Source organism: Falco cherrug, chromosome Z (genome assembly GCF_023634085.1).
Source record: "Falco cherrug isolate bFalChe1 chromosome Z, bFalChe1.pri, whole genome shotgun sequence".
Taxonomy (NCBI): domain Eukaryota; kingdom Metazoa; phylum Chordata; class Aves; order Falconiformes; family Falconidae; genus Falco; species Falco cherrug.
The window spans coordinates 64,855,063-64,878,562 of record NC_073720.1 but is presented as its reverse complement, the minus strand read 5'-3'; the positions used below and the strand labels follow the sequence as shown (position 1 = coordinate 64,878,562).

Here is a 23,500-nt window from a genome sequence, read left to right as displayed (position 1 = left end):
AAGCAAGTTCACCTACAGCAGGCTGCCCATAATCACAGCCAAGTGGGTTTTGAATGTCTCCAGAGGAGATGCCACATCTCTGGGCAGCCTGTTCCAGTGCTCTGTCACCCTCAGGGTCTTCCTCATATTCAGATGGACCCTCCTGAGCTGCAGATTGTGCCCATTGCCCCTTGTCCTGTCACTGGGCGCCACTGAAAAGAGCCTGGACTCATCCTCTTGACACTCACCCTTAAGATATTTGTAGACATTGGTAAGATGCCCTCTCCCATCTTCTCTTCTCCAGGTAAAACAAACTCAGCTCTTTTGGCCTTTCCTCACAAAGGAGATGTCCCTCTGCTGGACCATCTCCATTAGTTCCATCTCTCTTGAACTGGGGAACACAGAACTGGAGACACTCCAGATGTGGCCTCACCAGGGCAGAGTAGAAGGGGAGGATCACCTCCCTCAACCTGCTGGCCATGGTCTTCCTAATGCCCCCCAGGATCCTGTTGGCCTTCCAGGCCACCAGGGCACACTACTGGCCCATGGGCACCTTGCTGCCCACCAGCACCCCCAGCCTGTGCTGGTGCCTGGGGCTGTCCCTCCCCAGGGGCAGGACCCTGCACTTGCCTATGCTGAACTCCATGAGGTCCCTCTCCACCCAGCTCTCCTGTCCAGGTCTCCCTGAATGGCAGCGCAGCCTCTGGTGCATCAGCCACTCCTCCGGGTTCTGTGTCATCAGCAGCTTGCTGAGGGTGCGCTCTGTCCCCTCATCCAGGTCACTGATGAATGAGTTGAACAGGACTGGACCCAGAACTGACCCCTGGGGAACACCACGAGCTACAGGCCCCCAGCCAGGCTCTGTGCTGCTGGTCACAGCCCCCTGAGCTCTGTCATTCAGCCAGTTCTCAATCCGCCGCCCTGTCCACTCACCCAACCCACACTGTCGGAGCTTACCTGTGAGGGTGTACTGAGGGAGACACTGTCAAAGCCTTGCTGAGGTCAAGGCAGACAGCATCCACCGCTCTCCCCTCATCTACCCAGCCAGCCATTCCATCACAGAAGGCTGTCACGTTGGTCAGGCATGATTTCCCCTTGGTGAGTCCATGTTGACTACTCCTGATAACCCTCTTTTCCTCCCCATGCTTTGATATGACCCCCAGGATGAGCTGTTCCGTCACCTTTCCAGGGATGGAGGTGAGGCAGACCAGATCGCAGTTTCCTGGGAACTCCTTCCTGCCCTTTTTGAAGGCTGGAGTTATACTGGCTTTCCTCCAGTCCTCAGGCACTTCTCCTGCCCTCCATGACCTTTCAAAGGTGATGGAGAGTGGCTCAACAGTAACATCTGCCAGCTCCCTCAGCACTCATCCCATCAGGGCCTGTGGATCTGTGGGTGTCAGGTTTGCTTAAGTGATCTCTAACGTGATCCCCCTCAGCCAGGGGAAAGTCCACCTTTCTCCAGACTTCCTCTCTTGCCTCCAAGGTCTGGGATTCCTGGGGGCTGGCCTTGGTGGTAAAGACTGAAGCAAAGAGGCCATTCAGTAACTCTGCCTTCTCTGCGTCCTCTGTCACCAGGGCACCCACTTCATTTAGCAGCAGGTCCCCATTTTCCATAGTCATCCTTCTCCTGCTTATGTACTTGACAAAGCCCTTCTTGTCCTTGACCTCCCTCACAAGATTTAATTCCAAACAGGCCTCATTTTTGTTTTGACCAAGCATAACATAGAATTTTGATTAAATTCATATAAAAAATTATATTACATTTATGCTGTGTTAAGGGGCTAGAACTTCTGATCACCTAACACATCCTCCACAGAGGCTGATTAAAAAACCCTTAAGACTTGATTGGATTATGAAGACTCAATTCAATTGCTCAAAATCAATTGCTTTGATAATTTTTTTCAGGCAATTAAATCACGGAATTGCTTAAAAGTGTTTTAATTCTCAAATTCAGAAGTGCAAGATTAATACAAAAGTATTCTCATTTGTCCATGTTCTTATACAGAGTCAAGACATCACTAAGAAAAATAAGCATGTGATCAGCTAGGAGCCATACTTGAAAATTTTGCCTGTGCCTTAATTCAAATCCTACTATCTTCAACAGTAGTGTTGTCAAAATAACTTTCTAAAGCTTTATAATCCATAACATACCTGTTTCTTTTCCTGCACAGCCCTTAAATCAAGTACTATATAGCCTATATTCTCTTTAGCTGATGATACAGGATCCAATGCAAAACACTGGAGTTTAATAGGTGTTCGCTGCAGCCTGAAAGAACAACTCAGTTGAAATCCAAAATGTAAAATTTATCTCTGCAATTAGTTCACAAAAATAATTTGTAAGTTTCAAGCATATCAATGATACAAAGTTTGTTACATAACTAGTTTTAGTAGGTCAGAAACAGAGTTTTTAATTGAAGGTCTAAAAAAATCATCATTTTGCGAGAGAAACAGGTGGATTAATGTTGCAAGAGGAGTGTACGTGAGTCTCACAGAGCCTCAAGTGCTATTAAAAAGATGTTACTGACAAATTCAGTCTCATCCACATACAAGAAATAAGAACTGCACCTCACATGAAACGGGAATGTCACTTGTGAAGGTATCTTATAAACAGTACTTATGCAAAAGATTTTTGGGTAAAGCACCTATCACCACTTGGACGCATAGGCAAGGTGTCTAGCATAAGGTATGTTGAGACATTTTTCTCTCATCAAGCATGAAAGAAAATACAGCCTTTTTAACATGTTTGAAAATAGATAAAATACAATAATAAATCAAAACCAAATGACAGTTATTGAAGCCTTACTCAATTTCTGAGGTCTGCTATTTGACATTTTCAAAAACACTTTACATAGACTTTTCAGGCTTGAAGTTAATTCTGTGTCACAGTATACATAAAAAAGCTTGAACTATAGCATTATTCATTTGCTGTGAGTTCTTTGGTTTCTTTCACTAGTGTAAAAACACTTTAGAATTTTTAAACATCACCTATCTTGCCACATGCTAGTTCTGTTTCTTACGGCAACATTATGGTAAATCAGTTCACAAGTAAAAAACAGTTTCTAAAAAAAAAATATTCAGATGACAGCAACACAAAAATTGTATTTCAGTACCTCTGAAGACAAGAGAGTCAAATACTATCTCCAAACTAGACTTAACTTTCTAGTGTTACCTGTGCTGATGAAGCGCTTTCCTATCAAGTTCCCAAGCCAATTCTGTAGCAAACTCTGGCTGATCGGTATGCTTTATGGGATCAGTAGCCAACTGTTCACCATCAAATTTTGCTTCAACTATAAGCATGTGCTTGGGTCGTTTTGGAAAATAGCGCCCTGTAAAAAAGAGTAATTGCCACTTGCCATCACTAAAAAATGAAGTGGGAGCTCAGATTTATGCCACAAACCAATTACATAAAAATACATTTCTCATATCATCTTCTCGGTGCTTATTCTAAAGCTATGTTCTTCATATATAATAAAAAAGCCTTACTATTATGCAGAAATAAGAAAGAAGATCATAACATGACACAGACTATTTGTGAAGTATCCAGAAATATCAAGATATTAAGTAACAAAGACAGAAGAGAAGACAGAAAGAAACCAGGAAACTATTATAATACTGAGAAACCTATGAATCAGAATAGATCAAATGAACAGGTGAGACAGAGACAGAACATTTTGCCTCCACTTGAGATTTTATCACCTTCCCACACCAAAGCAGGAAATCACAATTTAATGAAAGCAGTGAAAGATGTTTTTCCAACTACTTACAGAAAAATCAGTACTAGATTAGAAGAATGCCTAAAACTGTACAGGATTTGTCCTGGGTTCAGCATCATCCCATATTCTGATTAATAGTTTAAATGACAAAATGAAGTCAACACTTAAAGCTTACGTATGCCACATTGTGTGTGTAGCTACACGCATGTCAGAGGACAGGATCTTATTTTAAAGCTACCTTGGCAAACTACATAAATGGCCAGAGTGACAATAGGAATCACTTGACAAAGAGAAAGACTTCAGAAAAAAACCCAACCACAACCAAAAAACCCCAACCCGAACCAGGAAAGCTAACCACACAACATCGCCACACTCACACACTAATTACACCTCAGTAAGTGTAACCTGTAGAAATAAAAAAAAAGAATAATTACTAGCTAGGTATTTAAGTTAACACTAAAAAAAAAGCTTGCAGTAGATTGCCAATAGGGGATAAAACCACCAGGATACTACCTTTTAAAAAAAGAAGGAGAGGCAGCCACATGAAACTATCCTGATCATCATCGTTAAGACACCGGCTGGGCTCCAACATTTTGGTCCAAATCTTTCTTCAAGGGTGGCACAGCTGAAAGGGCTCCACGGCCATCCAGGGAGAGCTGGGCCTCCACGGCCCGTACGGAGGGGCTAGAGAGAGGACTAACAGGGTGCGGGGCTCTCTGCCTACATACAAACTCGATACAGAGGGAGCAGCGGCAAACGATTCCTTGCACCCGCTGGGAATACCAGCGATATGGGGTTTAAACAACAGCACAGGCTACGCGAGTTCTGCCACGCAAAAAATATTTTTTCTTCAGGAAAGGAAGGATACATTCACGATTCACTTTTAAGTACCGTTTTGGGCGAACACCTCCAGAAACAAACCGGCGGTAGCCTGGCCAGGCTTTAAGGTATGTACGCCCACAGATTCATTAATACAACCAATTTGCTAAGCGCAGCTTGGCTTATGCCGCTCACGCCATCAGAGACACTCGCCTCTTCCCCCCAGAGGCAGCGATCACCCCTCACTTTCCGTCCGGGACGGAGACGACGGCCAGCAGCCGGGAGCCCGCGACCCCTCCCACCCCCCCGCTTACCTTCCAGGACGGAGACGACGATGAGCAGCCGGTCGGCAGCTCTGGAGACCATCTCCCCGCTGCACCTGGGGGCTGCGGGAGCCGGGAAGCACGGTCGTTCCAGAGGAAGAGGAGAGAACGGAACGGGAACAGCACCAGCCCTACCGCCACACACCGCCCTTTTACCGCCTCCAAGCCTTTAAACGCCAACGCCCGCCCGTCGCCGCGCTTCCGCCTGGTAACGGCGGCCCCGCCCCGGCGCGGTGCGACACTTCCGGCGCGGGCTGCCGCGGCACGGCCGCCGCCCCGCCCCCCGCCCCGCCCCGTCCCGCCCCGTCCCCGCGGGCTCTGGCAGCCCGCCGCCGTCCGCAGCCGCGGTGGGGTCCGCTGGGGCCGTGGCTGCCCCCGGGGCTGCGGGTGGGGCGCGGCAGCTGCCTGTCTGCCGGTCGGAAGTGGGGTGTGGAGGCCCGGCAGCTGCGGTGCTCGCTGCACCGGGCCCCTGGCGCGCGCGGGTCACCGGCGGTGCCCCAGCACGGGCGGCGCGAGAGAGAGTGGCCGGCAACCTCGTACGCGCAGGTGAAGATACAGACATGGCACCGGCGCTGCTGCCCGCGCCTGCCGCTGCCAGCTGGCAAACACCAGCTACTTCAGGGACATCCCGTTCATCGGAACTGCGAAGCGCCGTTGGTGCTGCCCCGCCGCGGCGGGCCGCAGGGCAGGGCCGCGCAGGGCGAGTCCGGCTCCAGCAGTACCCAGCACGGCCGGCTTGTGTAACTTTGTATGAATTAATAATCGGTTAAGCAATAATACCAGGAATTAATGTCCCCCAACATCCCAAATGACAAGTATGCCTTAACTGCATGTCTTCCTCGAGTGACAGTCTTCCCAGCGGGCTTCTTCCATTTTTAATTACTTTTGCTTTATTATGCATTGCTTACTTGAATAAAGACTTGTCATTTTTCTCATCAGTCCTTTTTTGAATAAACAGTCTCAAGTTCTAGAGTTCTCTGTTAGTCACGTTTTCCATTACTTTATTAATGTCCGTTGCCCTTCTATGAACTCTGCATTACCCTTCACCCTTCTTCATTGGCAGCGTCTGTAGGTGGATAGACTAAAGGGAGTGCTGCCCTAGTGTTTTATACAACAGATTTACTATGTATTTTCCTGCATGTTCTCTGTTTTTGGTAGGAAAACAATCCCTTCTTGTAACTGTAACTTGCTCCTGGATTTGCTTTTTAACCATTTAGCAAGCTGAACTGGTTCAGAGCAAGGTCTGACAAATGCCAGAGCCAGCACAAAAGAGTGAGAGCATATGGCCGGCAGCACTGGTGTGTGGGTGTTTGTATCTACACGTGGCAGAGCACCTGAGGTCTCCCATTTTGGCAACAGCAAGCCATTAAATTGGATATCCTCTCCCAGCCCTAGCCTGGCTTTTATTGTTACCTTGCAGGTATTAGCTGTGCCAAGAGCCTCATCACCATTAACCTTTTCCAGTAAAGATTTTAAAGAAAAAAAAACCAAAACCAAACACCAAATATGGGGACACACACACATTAGGAAGACATTAGGACCTCCTTAGTCTTACCAGCTTCATTAGTTTTGTAGTACACCAAGTCTTTCTCTAATCTTCCTATCATCACAAAAGACTGTTCTCTTACTATGCTTTCATAGTCTTGCCTAGTTGTATCTCACCTTGTGCATTTGCCTGCCCAGGTGCCAGGCTGCAGGGTGTCCCCTACCTTTATGCCAGTACAGGACAGCAGCAGTGAGCACAACTGTGGAGGTGCACTCAGGTAGAGGAACTCCTCTGCTTAGTGACAAAGCTCACAGAGGAGGTCAGTAAGGAGAAGAGTATGAGGGAGTGCAAGAGAGAGTGAGTGGCTACTGGAACCACACCCTGTCTTCCCTGGGACAGATGCAATAGGCAGACAGGATACATGACATGGTGCATTCCCTATCTCTTCATCCAGCAGGACATGGTGACTTAAGGCATAGGTGCAACGGCGACAAGTTCCTGCATAGCACAACATCTTCTCTGTGACTACCTCACTTTCCCAGGTGCCCTTGCATAATAGGTGCACATATGGAACCTGCTGTGGAAGTGGAAATGAACAATGACAAGGACAGTGGTTCATCTAGGTCAGAGGTGTTGCCAAGGTTAAGTCAGCCTATGCCCTCTGTTAAAACTGCTTCCATAAAGATAAAGAGATGGGTCTTTGTCATAGGACACCCTCTTCTGAGGGGAACAGAAGGTCCAATATGCTGACTGGACCTGCTTGTTAGAGAAGTCTGCTGCCTCCCTGGGGCCCAGATTAAAGATGTGATGAGGAAACTTCCTCATCACATAAGGCTGAGGTACAACCCTCAGATTGTTATCCATTACTGCTTTTTCATACAAGCAGCAATGAAGTTGCATAAGAAGTCTAAGGGCAGTCAAAAAAGACTTCAGCGTTGTGGGACAACCAGTTAAGGGATCAGGAGCACAAAGTGTACCCTTTCTATCCTTCCAGTTGCAGGGAGTGGTGAAGGAAGAAACAGGAAGGCCTAGCAGATCAATACATGACTCTAAAGAATGGTGTCACTGGCAGAATTTTGGGGGTTTTGGTCATGTGTCAGCCCACATGAAACCAGGCCTGCTGGTGACAGATGGGTTATGCCTGTCTTAAAGGGGGGAAAGGATCTTTGTATGGGAGTTAGCAGGGCTCATTGAAAGAGTTTTAAATTAGATTTGAAGGGGGTGAAAGTGAAAAAACAGGCTTGCTAGAGATAAACCTAGGGGCGGCATGCCAATGTTTGACGGAAAGTGTGCTAGGGAGGTCTATCTCACACAACTGGAGTGATGGTTATAAACTCAGAAGGGATAGGCAAGGAAGGAGAGGCAGTAAGGTAGCCCTATATGTTAGGGAGTGTTTTGACTGTCTAGAGCTTGACAATGGTGATGAGAGGGTCAAGTGTTTATGGGTAAGTGCCAGGGGAAAGGCCAATAAGGCAGGTATCATGGTAGGAGTCTGTTATAGACCACCCAACCAGGATGAAAAGGCAGACAAAATATTCTATAAGCAGCTGGGAGAAGTCTCACAAGCTGTAGCCTTTGCTCTTGTGGGGAACTTGAGCTTACCAGATGTCTGCTGGGAATACAATACAGCAGAGAGGAAACAGTCTAGGAGGTTCCTGTAGTACATGGAAGATAACTACCTGACACAGCTGGTGAGTGAGCCAGCTAGGAAAGGCACACCACTGGACCTGCTGTTTGTGAAAAGAGAAGGACTTGGGGTGATGTGATCGTTGGAGGCTGTCTCAGACACAGTGATCATGAAATGACAGTGTTTTCAATTTTTGGAGGAGTAAGAAGTGGGGTCAACAGAATCACTACCCTGGACTTCCAGAGGGCTGACTTTGGCCTGTTGAGGAGCCTGGTTGACAGAGTCCCTTGGGAGGCAGTCCTGAAGGGCAAAGGGGACCAGTAAGGCTGGACATTCCTCAAGAAGGAAATCGTAAAGGTGCAGGAGCAGGCTATCCCCACATGCTGAAAGATGAGCTGTCAGGGAAGAACAGCAACCTGGCTGAACAGAGAGCTTTGGCTGGAAGTGAGGAAAAAAAAGAGAGTTTATGACCTTGGGAAGAAGGGGCAGGCATCTCAGGAGGACTACAAGGATGTCATGAGTTTTTTCAGGGAGAAAATTAGAAGGGCCAAAGCCCAACTGAAACTTAATCTGGCTACTGCCATAAAAAGACAATAAAAAATGTTGCTATGAATATGTTAACAACAAATGGAGAGCAACAGAGGCTCTCCATACCTGGTTGGATGTTGGGGGAAGCATAGTGACAAAGGCTGAGGAAAAGAGTGAGGTACTTAATGCCACCTTTGCCTCAGTCTTTAATAGTAAGGACCAGCTGTTCTTGGGGTACCTGTCCCCCTGAGCTGGAAAGACAGGGACAGGGAACAGAATGGAGCCCCCACAATCCAAGGGGAAATGGATAGTGACCTACTACAGCACTTAGACATACAGAAGTCTATGGGGCAGGATGGGATCCACCCAAGGGTACTGAGGCAGCTGGCTGAAGTGCTCACTGAGCCACTTTCAGTCATTTATCTGCAGCCCTGGTTATATCGGGGAGGTCCCAGTTGGCTGGGCAAACATGATGCCCATCTACAAGATGTCCTGCTGGGAAGATCCAGGGACCTACAGCCCTGTTGGTCTGACCCTGGTGCCAGGGAAGGTTATGGAGCAGATCATTCTGGGTGCCATCACACAGCACGTACAGGACAACCAGGGCATCAGGCCCAGCCAGCAGGGGTTTGTGAAAGGCAGGTCCTGCTTGACTAACCTGCTGCTGTCCTGCTGTGACAAGGTGAGCGGCTCAGTGCATGAGGGAAGGGCTGTGGATGTTGTCTGCCTGGACTTCAGTTGAGCCTTTGACACAGTTTCCCACCACATTCTCCTGGAGAAGCTGGCTGCCCATGGATGGGCGCACTCCTCGCTGAGTAAAAAACTGGCTGGATGGCTGGACCCGAAGAGTGGTGGGGAATGGGGTTACATCCAGTTGGCAGCTGGTCACAGGTGGTGTTCCCCAGGGCTCAGTGTTGGGGCCTGTTCTGTTTAATGTCTTTATTGATGATCTGGAAAAGGGGATCAAGTGCACCCTCATGAAATTTGCAGATGGCACCAGGCTGGGGGCAAGTGTTGACCTGCCTGAGGGCAGGAGGCTCTGCAGAGGGACCTGGGCAGGCTGGAGCGATGGGCCCAGGCCAGTTGTGTGAGGTTCAGCAGGGCTCAGTGCCGGGTCCTGCCCTTGGGTCACACCAGCCCCACGCAGCGCTACAGGCTGGGGCAGAGCGGCTGGAAAGGGCCTGGTGGGAAAGGGCCTGGGGGTGCTGGGTGACGGCCGGCTGGGCAGGAGCCAGCAGTGTGCCCAGGGGGCCCAGGCGGCCAGCAGCGTCCTGGCCGGTGTCCCCAGCAGTGTGGCCAGCAGGACCAGGGCAGTGACCGTCCCCCTGCCCTGGGCACTGCTGAGGCCGCCCCTCAAACCCTGTGTTCAGGTCTGGGCCCCTCACTGCAAGGGGGACGTAGAGGGGCTGGAGCGTGTCCAGAGACGGGCAGCGGGGCTGGGGAAGGGGCTGGGGCACAGGGCTGATGAGGAGCGGCTGAGGGAACCAGGGTCCTTTAGCCTGGAGAAAAGGAGGCCGAGGGGTGACCTTATCGCTCCCTACAGCTCCCTGCAAAGAGGCTGTAGCAAGGTGGCTGTCCTCCCAAGTAACAAGTGACAGGACAAGAGGAAATGGCCTGAGGTTTAGATGGGATATTAGGAAGAACTTCTTCACTGGCTGCCTAGGGAAGGGGTTGAATCACCATGCCTACAGGTATTAAAAAGACTTGCACTTAGGGACATGGTTTAGTGGTGTACTTGTAGTATTAGGTTTATGTTTGGACTTTATGATCTTAAAGGCCTTTTCCAATCTAAATTATTCTATAGTTCTTTGATTCTAATACTGTCTTCTATTTTTGTCTGCTTCTCATACTCCCCCTTAATAGTGTAAATAGTGGAAGAGCTAATTTAGTTAGAACAATTCTTCCCATTCCTTGCACTGGATTACTTGACCTGTACATTCTTAAGAAGTTTCTTCTAGGACCTACAAACTGTCCTAAACCACTTTTCTAATAAATATGTTTCCCAAAGAAATCTTACTCATTTTTCCTTTCAGTTCAGTAAAATCTTCTTTCCTGAAATTTGTTATGCCTTTTTCAGAAGGTGTTTTTTGACCCCAAACAGACAACCTAATGACTCTCAGACTTCAATAAACAGATTAGAGTTGGAAGGACATCTAAACAGAACGGTGCAAAGGCAATGATTATATTAATAAGATTTTACATATTATTGCCATGCAGTACACTCCTTTTAAATAATTTGTGAGGTGTTTTTTAATCTATCTCAAAAATATACACTTAAAACCTCCAGGATATAACAGTCAAAAAATCATCACTAATAACTATTGAAGTTTCATTCATAAAACAGCTTGTGTTTCAATTGCAGTCAGGTTGTATAACATTATATGAAAGTCAATGTGTTTTTCCATTTTCTGAGTTTGTTTGTTGCACATTAGGCAAATTAATGTCATTATTTAGCTACTGAATTAGAAATCTAGCAGTTTCAAGATTTGTTTGTGAATTTATAATCCAATTTCTGTGAAGTAGAGTTTGTCTAGTATCTTGTGTTTCATTACTATCTTCACTTATCACACATCTCTAAGGAAACTATATAACTAGAATTATGTATATACAAATGATAAGGTAGCTTATAAAAGCAAATCAAGTAGTGAGTATTAGGTACGATATTTAGGCTAGCATCAGTTATGAAATTTTTTTTCATACAGCCAATGGTTAAACTAATTATTGAATTAATGAATTATGACTACCATTTTTAAGTGCTTTAGTCAAAATTAGTTGGTTTTATGCTTATTATGTTATAACAGTTCTTCATAATCATTAACCGATTTTCCTTGGCATGGCTGTTTTCAATCCCAGCTTCACTTTGCATTGATGCCACATTAACTTCGTTTTCAAATATTAAGTTATGCCACATTCTACAAGGTTATTTACTCTACCTTTTTTACTTCATTCTCTTAAATAAGTATTTTAAAATTTATTTCTATTAACATTGAAAGATTTGTACTTGTTGCATTCTGTCAAAAATTACAACTAAAAGAATTGACTTGTTCCTACTAAAATTACATCTTTGATCATTGTGTTCCATCTACATGTTAGGTATCTGTTCCTACACGGCTTTCATCGTTCTAGTAGCCAAGCGAAATTAAGGCATTAACTATTACAGCTATCATGTCTTAGATGTTTGGCCCTCTCCTTAAGAATATATACAGACAACGTTTGCTTTGGAATTATTTTTAATAGTGTATGCTTATATTAAAATACCAGGGGGTGAGCTTTCATGTAAGGCAAGAAGGTGATGAGTGTGGTGAGTGTTCTATATCGCTTGCAGGTTGACCCCACTCAGGGCAACCAGTCCTTTCTCATCAGCATGCCTTCTATTAGTTTGCTGAAAGTGAGAACACTGTATTTCCTATTACAAATCAGATGAGCAGTCAGTTGGCTGTAGTATGGCATTACTGGGGTTTCACAGCATGTTGCAACAGCTTTAGAGATTCTCCCTTGCCACCTCTAGCAAGCTAGAATGGCATTGTCATGTGTGTAGCTGAGAACAGGTCATATACAATTCAAACAGCAACGAATTATCCTCTCCAGGCATCTTGTTTCATGGTATTTTAGTCCTGAAGATCTTTCTGCTTGGAGGCTTGTATTGTTTCATTCATTATTTGTGTCGGAAGGGGTTCTATAAATGTAATCCCCATTTAAAAAAGTGAGTGGTGCTTTTAACTTCATGTTTCCGGTATTTTCACTTCAAAATGGATCATACTTGTTTCCAAATCAATTAATGAATAACCTTAGGGTAGCTATTAATTAGAATAGTTTTAGTGGTGGACTTGGCATTTTTAGGTTAATGGTTGGACTTGATGATCTTAAACGTCTTTTCCAACCTAAATGATTCTATGATTCTATCATGTATTTACTTGTCCTTTTAACTGTCTTGTATCTCTTTTTAACACTTGCAGATTGTTCATGCACAGAGTGTTGTAAATAACTGTATCCCTTCGTAGTAGGGATTTAAATTGCACATAAATGTAATGTGTTTTCTAAAAGGAGAACTTGAATTACTCATCTTGCAGTCATTTACTTACACTTTGGAATACTTTGGAAGTAATTGTAAACATTTTATTTGTTCTACCATAAAGCAGAACTTCAGTAAGAGCATACTTTATACAGAGGTTAAATTTGAGAGAAGGTTATCAAATACTATCTTTAAGGCAAAATTTAGAATTGGCATGTTCAGGAAGAGAAAAACCATCATTTAAACAGAGGAAATTTAAATTTAAGAAGAGGGGCAGCTGGAAGTTTTTTAAACATCTATTTATTTTATTTTATTTATTTTATTTTATTTTATTTTATTTTATTTTATTTAAACCTTTATTCTTCTGGAAAAGGGAGAACCAAATTGTGAAATATATTTCTTCAGAATAAGTAGGAAAAGATTATTTCTTCTCCACTGACAGAAGTAGTACATGTAACCAAATGGTGTACACCTCACTAGAAAGTTTATTCTAATTCCTAATTCACATAAAAGTTAGTCATGAATTGTGCTCTCAATGACAGCAACAAAACTTGTACTGGGTTTGCATGGCAAGGTTTTGGTAGCAGGGGGGCTACAGAGGTGGCTTCTGTGGGAAGCTGATAGAAGCTTCCCCCATGTCTGATAGAGCCAAGGCCAGACAGCTCCAAGACAGACCCACCGCTGGCCAAGGCTGAGCCCCCCAGTGATGGTGGTAGCACCTCTGGGATAACTTATTAAAGAAGGGGAAAATGTTGCTGTGCAACAACTGCAGCCAGAGAGAGGAGTGAGAATATGTGAGAGAATCAACTCTGCAGACACCAAGGCCAGTGAAGAAGGAGGGGCAGGAGGTGCTTCGGGTACCAAAGCAGAGATTCTCCAGCAGCCCATGGAGGACCTCAGTCTGGAGCAGGTGGATGCCTGAAGGAGGTTGTGACCCCACACTGGAGCAGGTTTGCTGGCAGGACTGGTGACCCCATGGGGGACCCACACTGGAGCAGTTCCTGAAGAACTGCAGCCTATGGGAAGGACTCATATTGGAGTAATTTGTGGAAGACTGTCTCCTATGGGAGGGATCCTGAGCTGGAGCAAGGGAAGAGTGTGAGAAGACCTTCCCTTCAGGAGCAGGAAGGAGTGACAGAGACAACGTGTGATGGATTGACTGCAACCCCAATTCCCCGTCCCCCTGCACAGCTCTAGGGGAGGAGGTAGAGAAAATTGGAAGTGAAATAAAACATGGGAAGAAGGGAGGGATAGGGTGAAGGTGGTTTTAGTTTTTATTTCTTGTTATCCTGCTCTGATTTGATTGGTAATTAAATTAATTTTCCCATGTTAAGTCTGTTATGCCTATGACAGTAATTGATGAGAGATCCCTCCCTGTCCTTATCTCAACCCATGAACCTTTTGTTAGTTTTCTCTCCCCTGTCCAGCTGAGGAAGGGAGTGATAGAGCAGCTTTGGTGGGCATCTGACATTCAGGCAGTGGCAAGCCACCACAGCTGTTAGAAGAATTTGATCTGAAAAGGAAATGGGTCATTACATACATAAAAATGAATGGAAAGTATCCAGTGGATATTCCCAAACTAGGTACAAAAGCAATGTCTTTGTTCCTCTCTCAAGTCTAGGACTATCTAGAACTCTATGATAAAAAATTATCTTGAAGCATATTGGAATGTATTCTGGACCTCCCTGTAAGCGCACCTGTGCTGTCACATTTCCAGGACTGTTGGTGTAACTTACCAGATTGTTCCTGTTTCTTTCCAGACCCTTTCAGTAACAGTATGAGGTCAGATTGTGTATGAAAATGTCTGTCACAGGAATTCCTGTGACTGCAGATGGCTAACATGTTTTCAAATCTAAAAATGGCATCAGTAGATACACTCCTGATGGTATTCTGTCACATGGTCTTCTGTTATTTGGCTGCTCACTGCTCACCTACTAAATATTGCTAACATTGAAGAATCAAGAATTGCCAAACCCTTATTATTTGGAAGGAGGAAAACTTCCACTCCCCATTTCAGAGAGAAAAAACCCTCAAAACAACTCAGTAAAAGTAAGCATATTTCATGGGCTCTATTTTTCAGTGCTCTTGTATTCTTAGAGATGTTTAAATTTTTCAAAGCTTTACTGTACTTGTCTCAAGGTAAGACATCTTAAAGGTTATACTGTGACTGAAACTGAAATAGTTTCAGCAAGTGGAATTTCCTCTTGATTAACGACAAGGGAATCTCTTCTATTTTCCATTTCCCCTCATTACTCTTTAATTCCCAGGAAACTCCTTGCATCTTGAGAGAACAAGTAAGTTAAACTTCAGCACAAACTAAAACTAAGAGCCTCTTTGAGAATCCATGGAAGTCGGTGAGAAGGTTTCTTTGAAAGGATAACTGTAGTGCATTTTGGATCTTGTCCCAAGTGACCAGGGACATAATGCTACATCTCTGCAAGCAGAAAGGTTATCTGCACAGTTCAGTTGCATTTGAACAGCAAAGTGTAGATTTTTGTCTTTTAACCAAAGAGAATGTTATCGTTTTGGCTTGTGTAACCTGGCAGGTCAGTGAAAAACTGAGAACCCTGATCTCCCAAATCTTTTATCTATACACTAGGTCTTGCTGGTCTGAATGTAATTCAAGGCATTATCTTTCTTTTTCAAAGAGACCATTTGTGAAGCTGAACATGCCGTGTAATATAAGAAAGAAGACATTAAGGACAAAACCATCAAAATAATTCTTTAGTCTGTGGTCAGTGACAGCAATGATGCTAAAAAGATACTTTCTAGAGCATTTCAAGAAGAATTCACTTGGGTCTGGTATTGCAATTTGGGTTGCTACCAGATCCACTATTGATAATGGGTCATACACATCTAATTAATTTATTTAGACTGATAGGTTAAGAGTATGCAGAAGCACATCTAATGGAAAACAAAAGAGAACATAGACTCAGAGATGACTGGGATGCTGCACAGGAGTTTGGATCAACTTGTCTGTGCTAAGGTTACACAGTAAGTATTCTTAGATGTAGTGAAGAAAAGAAAAAGGAAAAGAAGTATGTCCAGTGCAACAGCTTTCTTGCCTGATTTCTCTATCACAAGTAACAATGTGAATTTAATTACAAGGAAGCAAGCAGAAGATTCAGAGTAGGCATTAAGAAATCAGTGGGAAAATGTATACTTATGACAAGAAGCACTAGTGCTGTTCTGCCTCAAGGGATATGACATTAATCAAAGACTACTGGCACTCAGTCACCTTTCCAACTTGGGGATTTATTTCTACCCATGAATACGTGATTTCTAAGATTGTATATGTGCAGTTACACAACACAGTATTATTGACAAATTCATTAATATTCTGGGGCACTCAGGTACATAGAAAATATCCAAATTGTCAAATACTTATTGGTATTGCTAAAATCAAGCAATACAACTCACATTCTAGGATCTGCTTTCAAATATCTGTCTGTATGTATAATAAGGCCTTAGAGAGGACTGAGTTAGAAACTAGTCTTTGCTATATGGTGTGGAGAACAGAATATGGAGGATATGTATATAACATCTACTTAAAAAAAATAATAGGTATGAATGCTCTAGCTCCAAAGACCAGAATACTGGAAGTGTGCTAAAGCTTATCCTTAAAGCAGGGTGGTGATTCTTCATTGTGGTGATCTGTATAGGTCATAAAAAGTGATACACAGAAAAAGACAGTCTAAGTCCCAGGAAGTTTACAGTCTAGCAAGCAGTATTTATACTTGCATTTGTATGCATTACCTCATATAAACTGTCTCTGTAACTGGTCACTCTGCCAGGGTGAGTTAGCAGCTGGCCTTAGATGGACCAGATGAACAGAAAGTTAGAGACTTGATTTTAAATCCCATTATGGAGATGGATGACTCTCCAATAGAACAATTGAATGACTTGCCCGGGGATGCATAGGAATGATAAATCCACGTGTTCAATCCTCTTTTCCACATTGCACTATGGTGTCCCATCCAGAACATAGTATTGTATCTGAAAAATTCCTTTTTGAGCTACTTGTATTGTGAAGTTCATTAGATACTAGACAGCATGTGCTCTGTAATACATAATACAAAAAAAATTTCTTTTTTTCCTAATTGTTGTGCAGGTTGCAAGGTAACTGCTTTTTAAATTTCTAAATCAAAAAAATTACATAAAAAAATTTTAACTGTCATATGAATGGACTCAGTTGTCATCTCTCATAAATTTATGTAAGTTAGTGTTTAAGTGAAAAGTACTTATGAGACAGTTAAATATAGGATATAAAATCACAGAATATCCTGATTTGTAAAGGACCCATAAGGATCATTGAATCCAACTCCTGACAGGGCACCCAAATGATAAACCATCTGCTTCTTGAACACCACCAGGCTTGGGGCCATGATCACTTCCCTGGGGACTTGTTCCAGTGCTCTACCTCTCTCTCAGCAAAGAACTTTGTCCCAATATGCAGTCTGACCTTCCCCTGACATTAAGCCATTCCTTTGCATCCTGTCACTGGACACCAGAGAACAGAGAGCAGCATCTCCCTCTACACTCCCTTAGTACTTGTACCAAAAAGTTGTTTTCAGTGTGCTTCAGGAATTTCCTGGAGCTTTTCAGATCCCATCTGAACATCTGGGAAGTTGAAGTTGCCCATAAGGACAAGGGCAACTGATCTGGAGATTTCCCTTAATTCCTTCTAGAATACTACAGCTGTGCCATCATCCTGGCTGGGTGCCTATAGTAGATTCCCACAACAATATCTGCTTTATTAGCTTTTCCCCTAATCCTTGCCCAGAGGCTCTCAATAATGTCACCCTCAACTGCAAACTATTGTACAGATGAAAAAGTCGTGAGGAGGCCTCCTTGCTTCCCTCTCTACTCCCCCACAATCTATGAGTGGCACAGGAGGGGAGCATCTCAGGGTGGAGCTGGAAGTGTGGAGAAGAAAGAGGGGTGAGTATGTAATGTGGAGCAGGGCTTTGCCCCCATTGCTGGTGCACCGTGCAAGCGCCTGAGCAGACCTGGATGGGAAGAAGCCTGGGTATGTAGAACACCAGGTGCTGGAGGCAGCTCTCAGTGCATCCCTGAGGGTGAGCGTGAGTGGACAGGAAGCAGCAGCTGAACATGCCCTGCACTCCGGCTGCTGAGACACCTTGACCCAGGTTAGGCTTGGGCAACCAGCCAACCCTCCCAGCCATGCCAGGCCGCTGCCAGGCCTGCGGGCATGAACGTACATGCCACTGCACGGCTGCAGCACAAGGCTCCCACGCTGAGACCAGCACACACATGACATGAACAGCAGATCAAGGACAAAACAGCACTTCCACTGAATGCTGGGACAGCTGAAAAGTGGCATCTCCCAAGAGACCCAGGGTACCTGCAATGGTTTCGTGCTGCAAGAACACAGACACTTAAGAAAAACAGCCCAGAGAAGCCCCGGCAAGGGGCTGTGCTCAGTGTTGGCGAAGTAAGGCAAAAAATTCCCCAGGACCGGTGCCCGTCCCCCCAGAGGGAAAAATTCCTTCTTGACCCCAGGCCCAGGGCACCAGTGGTGTCTTCAGCCTGCAAGAGCAGCTTCTATTTGCTGCAAGAGCAGCAGGCAGGGATTTGTCCAAATTGGCCCAGAAGAGCCCTGGCAAGGTGCTCTGCTCAGTGCTGCAGAGGAAGGAAAAAAAGCCCTGGGGACCAGTGCCAGTCAGCCCCAGGGGAAAAAAAATCCTTCCTGACAGCAGACCCAGGGCCCCGGTGGCGTCTTGGTGCTGCAAGAGCAGCAGGCAGTTGCTTACCCAAAGCGGCCCAGAGGAGCCCTGGCAAGGGGCCGTGTTCAGTGCTGCAGAGGAAGGTGAAAAAACGCTGAGGACCAGGGCCAGTCAGCCCCAGAGGGAAAAATTCCATCCTGACACCAGAGCTGGTGATCGATCAGCTGTTCCCAGAGCATGTGAGCAAGACCTGCCTCCTGGCCCCATGGGGTGGTCACACCTACCAGGGATGCCACCACTGTGCAGCCCCTTCCCTCCTGCAACCCAGATCCATCTCAGGCACTTCCAAGAGTGGCAAAAAGTCCCAGATGGATCGACCTTGGGGGTGAGAATCCTTCCCGTGCCTGGCAGGACACCAGTGGGTGCTCCAAAGCACTAGGGGAAGGTGCTGGCTCTCATACCCCTTGCAACGGCTTTGCAACTGCCGCTGGCTCTGCAGGAATGAGGACGATGAGCCCTGCAGTGCTCCCTGAAGCACTGAGAACGCATTCCCATGTTCTTGGCACCAAGCCAACCTTCGCCACTGCTATCCAGCTGAAAAGGCCTGACGGCTGTGGGCACCTCCAGGTGTTTGTGGTGCTTCTCATCTCCCCAGGAGCTTGTCTCTGTTCCACAAAGGAGGGACAAAGCAGGATTTCCATCCTGCAGATGCAGCTTTGAACACAGCCCTGCTAGGAGCTGGGACTGCAGCAGCCTCATCCAGCCTTGAGTCTCCCCCACTCGACCCCTCCAATTAACCTCACCGGCCACTCCAAGAGGTCCTCTCCTGTGCTGCGGGACAGCCCCTGGCCAGCTCTGTCCCAACGGTGCAGGCTGGCAGGCTGGTGGTGCCTCTTTTGTCCTGGTCGGGCTTGGTGATGCTGCGTTGCTGAGTGGTGACACTGGCAGCAGGGTGGCAGGGCTTTGTGTCACAGTGGAGGGCCACACAGCAGAAGCCTTCAGAGTGCTGGCCTCCAGGCTGTCCCTGTGCCCAGGGACTGGAGGCCATCCCTGCCCTTGGTGGCCATGCACCTGGCACAGCTGGGACAGCCTGCTGGGCTCCCCCCCTGCGGCCCTGTGCAGCAGGCTCCGGGTGTCACCATGGCAGGGCCAAGAGGCAGGTCACAGCCTGGCTGTGCCACAAAGCAGCTGGGTAGCTCATTAGCTGAGGGCAGCGTTGCCTGTGCTCTCAGTCTGGAGGAGTCCAGCGGAGCCCTTCCCTGCTGGGACCTAGGGAGATCACCTTCAGCACAGGGTTCAGCACTCCTTCTGCAAGCCACGCTCCCTCCCACGGCTTATGTGGGGAGAGGACATCATCCAAAGACTTGCCATGACCACGAATGAGTCCTAGCAGTCCTCTCCTGCTCATTCCGTTCAAAAGGCAAGTGGCTGGAGCAGGGAGCAGGGGAAACACCCTGTCCAGTCTTGCCCGTGCCTGTCTCTCCCAGGGGAAAATCCTCCTGCCTGACACCAGACACAGGGCACCCACAGAGTTTTGGTGCTACAAAAGCAGCAAGCAGGCACTTAGCCACAGTGGCCCAGACGTCTGCCCCTGGTTTTATGTTATTATTATATAATCTGTAGATTTAGTAGCCAGGTTAGTGTTCACTATGTTAATTGATTTCTCTCTACCATGTTGAATAATGTCCAAATTAGACCTGTAAAGAAGCATTCCGCTTGTGCATCACCTAACAAGAAGGAATTATTTTTCGTTTGGTCCTCCAGTTATGTCTGATTCACTCAGAAACGGATGCAGTCAAGACAAATTTTTTTTCTCAGAACTGGTATTTTAAAATTAAATGTAAATGTTATTATATAAAAAACAGACAGGTAAGAGAGTTGTCAATACAGGTATCTAATTTACTGCTTTAGGTATTGAAGACATCTAAAAATAGTGTGAAATACGGACTGGATTTGGCATCCTTAGCCAAAAGGTGGCTTAAGATTATTAAGGTAATTAACTAACATGATATTTTACAGTATAAAACAGTAATTTCTCGGTCTATGATTTGGAATAGCAGGATGAAGTTAATTAATGCATAGTTTGCTAATGGTTGAGCAAGCCATAAAACAGTACTGCAGATTCAGTGATTCTGACAAGGTTGTGGTGAATTTGGGGTTAGGAGTTTAAGATAAGTTACTGCTAAAGCATTAACAGATGCTAAAGCTTTGTTATTTTAAAGATAATTTAAAATTTAAAAAGTGTTCTCTTTGCCTTAACTATGCATATATGTAAGTTCCTAGTTTTGTTTGTATGAAGTTATAAAATACATATTTTGCCCTCAAGGGGCCCAACCAGTTTAATAGTACAATTTTTTCATGCTGGGAACATGCTTTTCTGTTAGGATCTTACGCAGTTAGTTGTTAAACTCTTCCAAAGCCTCCTGGCATTACAAGAGCAGAGTAGAGGGACAGAATCACCTCCCCCAACCTGCTGGCAACACATCTTCTGGTGCAGCCTGGTTGGCTGTGGGTGCACATTGCTGGCTTATGTCCAGCTTTTCATCCATCAGCACCCCAAGACCTTCTCCACAGGGCAGCTCTCAATCCTTTCATGCCCCAGCCTGTATTAAAAGTAGGGGCTGCCCTGACCCAGGTGCAGGACCTTGCATGTGGGCCTTGTTGACCCTCATGAGATTCACATGGGCCCACTCCCCTACACGTGCTCACTCCTCAAACCTATCCAGGCCCCTCTGGGTGGCATCTCTTCCCTCAAGCAAATCAACGGCACCACTCAGCTTGGTGTCATCCACAAATCTGCTGAGGGTGCACTCAATCCCACTGCCTATGTCACTGATAAAGATAATAAACAGTACTCGTCCCAATATGGACCTTTGAGGGACACCACTTGTTACTGATCTCTATTTGGAGGTGCTGCTGTTGACTGCAACTCTTTGGATGTGTGCATCCAGGCAATTCCTCATCCACTGAATAGTCCATCCATTAAAAACATATTTCTCCAAATTAGTGACAAAGTTTTGTGGGACTGTGTGATGGAAGTCAAGGCAGATGACATCAGGTGCTCTTCCCTTATCCACCAGTGCAGTCGCTCCACCACAGAAGGCCACTGCAATAGTTAGGAACAATTTGCTTTTGGTGAAACTATGTTCCCTGTCTCTAAGCTCCTCCCTGTACCCATATGCCTTGACATAGCTTCCAGGAGGATCTGTTCCACCTTCCCCAAGACAGCCCTGTTTTGCCCATGATGGTAATTGGTAGGTGATTGCCCTGTCTTTATCGTGACCTTATAAGCTTTTCTATCTTACTTTTCCCCTGCTGTCCTGGTGAGGAGGGGGAGTGAGAGAACATCTGGGTGGGCATCTGGCAGCCAACCAAATTTAACCCACCACAGCACCATGTTATGGAAGAGTAAGTGTTTTATTCATCACTTGAGAAGTAATGGGGAAATGGCTGTTCATTTTTGCAACTTTTTAGCATAATGCAAGCATAGAAAAATAGTGTACAAGAAATGTATATTGTGCCATAGTTTCACTTTGATAGTTCAGTGTCTGAGATGAAAGCAGAGAACCCAGTACTTGTTTCTGTCAATGGCCATCAGTACATTCTAGTGGTTTAAACTGGGCCTGTTTCCGTTTTAGCTCCAGCTTTTAGGCTGAATCTTTGAGAGCACAGCTCAGATCATATATGGACACAATTTCAGAAACAGCATACTTAGTGTATCTTGCTATATAGATAACTTATTTAAAATAAATTATAAATTTAGTAATTTATTAGTAATTCAGTAGTAATGCAAACTCACAACTACCATTGATTTCAGTTGGAATTGTTCAACTATCTACAAGCTAGAAATTTTTGAAAATACATGCCTGAATTGCCTCACCTTTAAAAAGGAAAAAAAATCAGGTAATTACTCACATTATGCAGGATATTGTGCATAAATTGACTAAAACTATAAATATTATTTTTCACTGGTTTGGAATTGCAGTTTTTCCTAAAGCCTTCTTGGATTTCTCATTCTCATATTTTGTATCAGGCTGTCTTACACTACATCTGTGATACTGCTGGAAGGATCTGTTCTCAGTAATCTTAAAAGAAGGTGTCTAAAATTCTGGTCCAACTTTAGTTAAATTTGTAGGAATTGTTCCAGGCCAAATGTATTCTACATCTGAGAATGAGACTGTCCCATAGTTATTTTACTCAGATCTAAAAGCCATTCTGCATTTTTAAAATATTCATGAGCTATGACTGCATTAAGTTTTTTAAGTATCAGTTATTAAATTTTCCTGGACATTTAATGATAAAACAACAGTTCAGGTTTAATGAAATCACTATTTTTGGAAAAACAGCTATGATTTCAAGGGAAAACTGGTAAAACATTGCCAATTAGTTTTCAAGAAATAGATCTTCTAAAGCAGCTATGACTTCTGTTGTTAGTCTTTTATTTGTTGCAGATAGCATAAAGCTAGAAAGCGTTGGCTCTCTTCAGGTCTCTGAGACTGGAAATGAAGACAGACCTGTGCTTAAAAGTACAGTATATGGTTTGTGTGTATGATAAGTCTTTTTCAATAGGCCTTACATAAATTATCGTATTTGGCAGTACATTACAATGTAACACATAATTTGCATTCAGGGACTTTCACCAAGTGTTATACTACTGGATGCATTGTGAAAACAAGAAGCAATTCAACAACATGCATGAACATTACAAAACAGTTTGTGATGTGAAATGAATACCTTCGTGATTAGCACTGCAGAGGGAATTTTAGTTAGCCATAAAGTTTGCAATGCAAATGGTGTAATAAGCAATGCAAATGAGATAAGTAGTATAACTATTTTTTTCATATTTATTTAAGCAAAGATATTTTTCATAGATGTCTGGAAAATAATTTTTGATTTTTATCAAAGTAACATTTTGCTAGAAATTCCCTATTAGCTCTACAGATTTTATGGAAGGTGCCGAAATACTATTCGTGAGTATTAATGGGCTTAATTTTATTTTATATGTTATTCTAACATGACACAACGTAATATCCAAAAACTTTTATGCTATCAACCATATTAAGTGTTGCATTATAGCACTAGTTATAACTGATTCAGAGGGGTGAGAATACCACATAATGAATAAACATTAATATATCATCTTGCATATTTCCAACATGTTTAAAAAGATCTGGCAATGTGATCCTGCCTGAGGCTGAAAACAGTTCTATGTGGGCCACTGGAGGCTGTGTACTACATGGGTTCTTAGCATTACAACAGAAACTCAGCTGAAAAAAACCATTTTTTTCTAGCTCATCCATTACTTTTTTTCTATTTCTAGTGCTCC

General features: G+C 44.6%; 1 protein-coding gene across 1 annotated transcript in view; it reads right to left on the bottom strand.

The window, feature by feature from the left end:
• Positions 1-5,041, bottom strand: part of CEP120 (centrosomal protein 120) — a 44,982-nt gene extending 39,941 nt beyond the window's left edge. The window contains exons 1-3 of the mRNA XM_005432988.4: positions 4,826-5,041; positions 3,149-3,305; positions 2,131-2,245 (exon numbers count right to left, since the gene is read on the bottom strand). Of these exons, the coding sequence (XP_005433045.2) occupies positions 2,131-2,245; positions 3,149-3,305; positions 4,826-4,877 (324 nt within the window). The 5' untranslated portion in view covers positions 4,878-5,041. The remainder of the gene's footprint in view (positions 1-2,130; positions 2,246-3,148; positions 3,306-4,825) is intronic.
• Positions 5,042-23,500: the final 18,459 nt, after the last annotated feature.